The 6678-nt window shown below is 33.8% G+C and overlaps 1 protein-coding gene across 3 annotated transcripts in view; it reads left to right on the top strand.

Annotated features, from left to right (window-relative positions):
• The window catches only part of LOC111871920, a 23984-nt gene that overhangs the window by 12325 nt on the left and 4981 nt on the right, over positions 1-6678 (top strand). For all 3 annotated transcript variants that reach the window (XM_023865324.2, XM_023865326.2, XM_023865325.2), the window contains exon 3: positions 3002-3150. In XM_023865324.2, coding sequence (XP_023721092.1) covers positions 3002-3150 — 149 coding nt within the window. The remainder of the gene's footprint in view (positions 1-3001; positions 3151-6678) is intronic.

Here is a 6678-nt window from a genome sequence, read left to right as displayed (position 1 = left end):
CAATAGAAAAACTTAAAATTTTGTTGTAAACAACTGTTCTGTTGGAGACAGGCCACCTCCGCATTGGGATGGGATGGGATGCAAGGCAAGAGAAGGACAAACTGTTTCTGACATTGTATAATTTATTATCGGTCTTAAGAATACGAAAATTAATCTTTCCTTAGCCTTTAACCACCAGAGTTTTGAAACACAGGTAAAGTTAGCTGACCGGGGTTTATTTAAATGCCCGCTGCTTGCAGGGGTTTAAATCCACGTTTCTGCTCTATGTTTAAATGCCAGTTCCACTTAGAGCTCTTGAGCGTTGTATTTGGAATTGCTCTATCTAATACAATTTTTATGAGAAATGAATGGAATTAACTAAAAAATTCTTCACACAGCAGTTCTGCAGTATAAAATTTTTCCGCTCATACACACAACAGTTCTGCAGTATAAAATCTTTCCTGTTTGTAACACTTGGGCTTGTTAGCAGAAACCCCATGCCATAAAAGTGTGCTGGCCGTAAGCCTATATATTTCTATCTTCACAAGTTTCTCAGCTTATTCAGGGTATTTGGCAGAAGTTGATACAAAGGAAAATTGCCTACCCCCTACTTTCTTTGAAAAACTCTTATTGCTGCCAAACAAGCGTCTTACATTTACTGGATCTGACGATTCCGAACAGTTTCATCCTGCTATTATCCTCTGGTGGAAACTGTCACATAGGGACTTTCGTCTTACCCTTATGCGCAACATGCTGGAACATGCTGTAATGTGTCGCTCCCAACTACAACGCCCATTAGGTCGACCTCCTGCTCTGTCATCTACAATATTTTGTCTAGAGGAGGCCCATCAACATCACTGGCCGACCTCTTGTGCCATGAGAATGAAATGCCGTGTTTGTTCTGCACGTGGAAAGAGGAAACATGTTCAGATGAAGTGCGAGAAATGTGATGTGGGACTGTGCATTCTCGGGTGCTTCAAACAGTACCACACAAAAGCAAAATTTAGTTAGACAATGCAGGGGAGTAGCCTGTACAACCATGAAACAGATAACAACAACAAAAAAGGTATTGTACATTGCATTTACTGCCAAAGAAGTAACAGGATGCTTTTAAGCCATTTAGAAAAGAACCGGGATACCATCCCACCGCAACCCACCCCACCTCAAGCCCTGGTTATCTCCCAACAGATTTACATCATCAGCATAGACCAGCAGCTGATGGATCTCATTTAAATTCAGTCCCACCTGGATTTCCTGGATCTTCCTAATGGCATATTCTAAACCAATGTTAAAAAGCAATAGCAATAAAGCATCTCCAAGTTTTAGACCATTCTGGATAGGAAAATTATTCAAATATTTACCTATATGGACTTTAATAAACATTTTGTTTAAACACATTTTAATCAGCATAACTAGTTTCATGGGTGCTCCAAACTCTATCAGAATATTGTACAATACTTCCCTCATAACTGAATCATAGGCTTTCTTGAAGTCTACGAATAGCTGATGTACTGTCTCATCGTACTCATATTTTTTCTTCAGTATCTCACGAATGCAAAAGTTGACCTCTTATGCCCAAACCCATACCACTTATCCCTAATAATTTCTTCTGCACATGGTCTAAACCTTGATGCCCATATTATGCATTGGTACAATAAAAGACTTGTTCCACTGCTTAGGCAATTCTTCCTCACATCAAATAAAATTAAGGAGTCTATGGATCCCAGGACATAATATTTCACTTGCTGCTTGAATCAGTTCTACCAGAATTTGATCACTACCTGATGATGTGTGCTTTCTTGAATTTGCAATAACCATTTCAACATACAGTTCAATAATCTCAATAAATTTTGCTTAATATTATACATAGAAACATTTTGTATGCTATATATATGCAGATGAGCCATTCTAATATATTTGCAATAAAAATATGTTAATGTTAAGTAGGCCTACATTCTTTCATCAAATATTCATGTAAAGAAAGTCAGATTGTGGTATTGGTCACATACCAAAACATGTAGCCTACATTTGACATATGGTATTAAAGTTTGTTATTTGAGGCAAATGTACATCAACAGTCTCTTTTGCATAATAACTTCTTTTTGAGAAAACTGATTTTGATTTCATCTTAATATAATAACGGTTACATTATTTTGATATAAACAGAAGTAAAGTTCACAGAATTACTGTTTTTTTTTTTACTTTTTCGGTCCAAAAACCAAGTAATTCTGTGTATCATCCATCATTATAAGAACCCTTTAAAATCTAGAAGTAAAGTTCACCCATTAGCCTTTGATATAGAATTAAAATTAAAATTTTATCTAAATATTTTCTGTAGCTATAGAGATTAACATGAAAATGCAGAGATATGACCTCACCATTTTGTATTGTAATGTTCATCAGTATTTGGGACCCTAATTGTCTCACTGTCAGTAGCCATTTAAGATCTTGACAACAGTTCTTCTTTCACACAATAACACCACTGTTTTGTCCTCTTCTTATGGGTTGCACTTAGCTAATATGCAATTTACAGCACTCTCTGCACTATGTCTACACCCACATTTGCATTTTGTTGCATCCTAGCTCAGACTGCTTGACTTAAGTTTGCAATTACTGTTTTATTTATGTAAAACTTCTAGAATGGTCTGGTGCCTTCATGAACAAACTAAGCCTTTTGCACGTTTGAAACAGTGTACAGAAGTTGGAGGGGAGTTTCTTGATGTTTCCCTGAAGAGAGGTGTGTACAAACCAGGTTATGCCACACAATCTGTGTTCAGCTCCTTTAACTGTGTTTTACTTTGTGCAATTTGTACTAAGAATGTATGGAAACATTTTTCAAAATTTATACCACCATTTGTTTCAATTGTAGTTTTTAACTGTATCTTAATTGTAGTATCACTCTTAGCCAGAATAACTGAACCCTGGCTCTCTGACCCATCCAGACATAGCTGCATTGTAATAATGAAAACTGAATGTCTGTTTTCCCATGAAATATTATTTCATCTCATGACATATGTTGCAGTGCCAGTTCAGATGCCCTCTCTTGTGCTCAAGATATAATTGATACATCATGTAAACCAGAGGAAGGCAGAAATGAATTTGATGCCTGGATACAAGGACTCCAAGGAATTTACAGCTCTATCTGTGTAGACAATTTTGACAAACTGAAAAGTAACTATGTACAATGTTAAATAGTACAGATTGTAGATTAAGCTCAAATCTCCACTCTGTCACGCAGTATGACTCACATTTGCCATAAATTTCACTACATTCTGGAACTTCTCAATTAAGTTTATGTTACTACTCCTACTCCTACTAATGGCTCTACAACCCATTTTGGGCCCTGGACACTTCCAATATATTTTTTCAATCCATTCTCTCACCCTAAGTATCTTAGCTCATCCTCCATTCCAGCCATCCATCTGTCTCAGGTTTGATCTGCTAACTCTTCTCTGCCTATCTGGATTTAGGAGCATGAGCTCTATTTTATATGTATTAGACCTTGCTTTATTTGGGTACTTCAAGAACTTCATTTGCCAATGGAAATGATAAATTTAGGGTTATTCTGTCTAAAACATTCTCTTGCTAAATAGATGTTTAAAAATTAAGAACACAGTTGGATCTATCACAGTCTAGTACTTATCTACAATAATAACGTGGATCATTTTCATATCATTTGCTAATGCACATGTAAAACAGAGACACCAAACACATGCACAATTTTCAGAACATTTGCGACACCCTAACAGTACACTAACCTATTGTTTTTGAACAAGGATTTGAGGAATTATACAAGAAACATTAAAATAAGAGTATTCTAAAGATGGAGTTTAAAAATCATGCTGGCATTACACTGTAAATACATATGTGTTACATATTTTATAAATATGGCTGATTTTGGTCTCTAGAATGGATGTCAGTAACATGAACAAATACTAGAGAATTTGATAAGAAAATGGAATATTCTAGTTGACTTTGATTAAAATATGTTGGATAAGAAAGGTTACAATTGTAATCAGAAAAAGGACATTGCTTGAGGTAGTGGGGGAGGTATATATGAAAGTTCTCAAATTAATCAATTAATTAATTAATTGATGTGTGTGTTGTGTGGGGTGGTTCAAATGATGTTGGTCGAAATGAGTCTAATTTGGGAATGCGAGCATTAAAAAAGATAATTAATTCTCGTAATCACACAAATGTTATAGTGATAAATGTCCCACCCAGATATGACCTTGATGAAGTTCAGAAGTTTAATAGAAAACTCGTGAAGTTAGAAAAGGCTTACTTATTCACTATTCACTTATTCACTTATTCACTATTACTTATTCACCAGACATGGTTTGCATTTAAATTCTCAGGGGAAAGAGCATACTGCTAAAAGACTAGCAACAGTGATAAATAGTCTGTTTACCATAAGCAAATCGGTACCAATTGTGTTAAAGTGGAGATGTCTGGGTGATGCCCAACATTGGGTACAAGATTTAGAGGCACACGGTCAAGAAGATAAAGCGGACAAAATAAATATGGAAATAAAGAAGCCACAACAGGAAGACAAAGGAAGGGGAAAGGAAGAAGATAGGGAAAGTGAAAACCTGAGTGAGGGTGAACAGACAATGAGGACATGTGAAGGTGTTGTAGGTGGGGAGGGCTCTGAGAAACAACAAATGTCAACAGTAAGATGTAAAGAAGCAGTGAGCATTAACTCAAATAAATGCAAATTAGGGAATAATATAATAGATACGAATAGCAAAGATAAAGCGATACCAAGTACAATGAGTGGAAATCCACTACAGAACCCGATTCCAGATAGTAAACGTAGTAGACAATCTACACGTAATAAAAAAGTATCAATGGCAAGAAATAAAGATTTTTTATGGGAAATATAAATCTAGATAAGTATGATAAAGGTAACTTTAAGTCAAATAATTTTAATGTAATGAATCAAAATAACTTCATAATTTACCACCAAAATATTAGGGGTATCAATAATAAAACAGATGAATTAATATTAGCATTTACTTCTGAGCTACCGCATGTTATTTGTTTATCAGAGCATCATTTAAAAGAGTTTGAAATAAACAGTATTACTCTGAACCAATATGTATTAGCTAGCAAATACTGTAGGAAAAATTTTAAGCAAGGAGGTGTATGTATCTTTGTCCGAATGAATATACAATTTACACATATAAACAATATTGTTACATGTAAAGAGAAAGATCTAGAAATGTGTGGTGTTCAAGTGAATTCACCAAGTATGTACATAATATGTATTTATAGGGCCCCAACTGGTGATTTTAATTATTTCTTGGAAAATTTAAACAAATTCCTGAACAAATTGTACAAAAACTCAAAAAACATAATAATATGTGGGGATGTGAATATAAATTACCTGGTGGATACTAATTACAAACAAAAACTGGATTCGCTACTAGCTTCATACGGGCTATATAGTACAGTTACATTTCCGATTAGAATTTGCTCTAACTCATCCACAGCAATAGATAATATTATTATTAACAAATATAAAAACAAAAGTTTCAGTGTTCTTCCATGGGAAAATGGATTATCTGATCACGATGGGCAGATCATTATAATATACAATGTTACATATATAATGAAGCAAAATCAGAGGTATACCCGTAGGGTCATCAACGAATCCTCTCTATTAGACTTCCAAATTAATCTGAGCTATGAATTATGGGATGATATTTTTGTAGATAGTGATGTGGATACAATGTTTAATAACTTTTTAAATACTAACCTTAGGATTCTAAATTCATGTTTTCAGATCACAAAATCACAAAGTATAGATGCTAATAAATTATGGATAACCCCAGGAATTATAAAATCATATAATAAAAAAAGGGAACTCTATATAAAAATTAAGAGCAATAATGATTCTAGATTAAAAGAACACTATAAAATGTATTGCAAGATATTAAGTAGAGTTATCTCAACAGCAAAAAAGTTATATCTGAACAAAGTCATAAGAACTTCCAATAATAAAACAAGAACAACCTGGAAAATTATAAAAAACATGACTGGAAATAGCCAAGCTTCTACTAAGGTGACTTAGTGATAAAGGGTAATATCACTCAGGACTACAAAAATATAGCAAGATCGTTTAATAACTTTTTTTTAGATATAAGCAATTCTATGGAGAAATGGACAAATAATACTGTGGAAACAGATAAGAAGTTCATGGATTATTTATACACTTCATTTCCAAAACCATCTCAGAAATTGGTATTAAAAGCAACTAACAGCAATGAAATAGAAGAGATAATAAGATCTATAAAACTCAAAGCAGCTTGTGGATATGATGGAATTACTACCAAATTAATAAAAGCAAGTGCACCATATATATCATCACCATTAACTTACATATTTAATAAGTCATTGTCTACAGGAATATTCCCTGCTCGATTAAAATATTCTGAAATAATACCCATACACAAAAAAGGGGATAAAACCGACATGTCTAATTATAGACCTATATCTTTACTCCCAATCTTTTCTAAAATTTTTGAAAAAGTTATATATAAAAGAATGATTTTCCACTTAAATACACATAACCTGCTAACGCAGGAGCAATTCGGCTTTAGAAAAAACTCTTCAACTACATTAGCTACTTATAATCTAATGGAGAATATTTATAGGGCTTTAAACAACAAATATATAGCGGGTGGAATTTTTTGT

The sequence above is a fragment of the Cryptotermes secundus genome, unplaced genomic scaffold, assembly GCF_002891405.2.
Source record: "Cryptotermes secundus unplaced genomic scaffold, Csec_1.0 scaffold1831, whole genome shotgun sequence".
NCBI lineage: Eukaryota > Metazoa > Arthropoda > Insecta > Blattodea > Kalotermitidae > Cryptotermes > Cryptotermes secundus.
The sequence above is the reverse complement of the archived record's forward strand: the minus strand, read 5'-3'. Positions and strand labels throughout refer to the sequence as shown.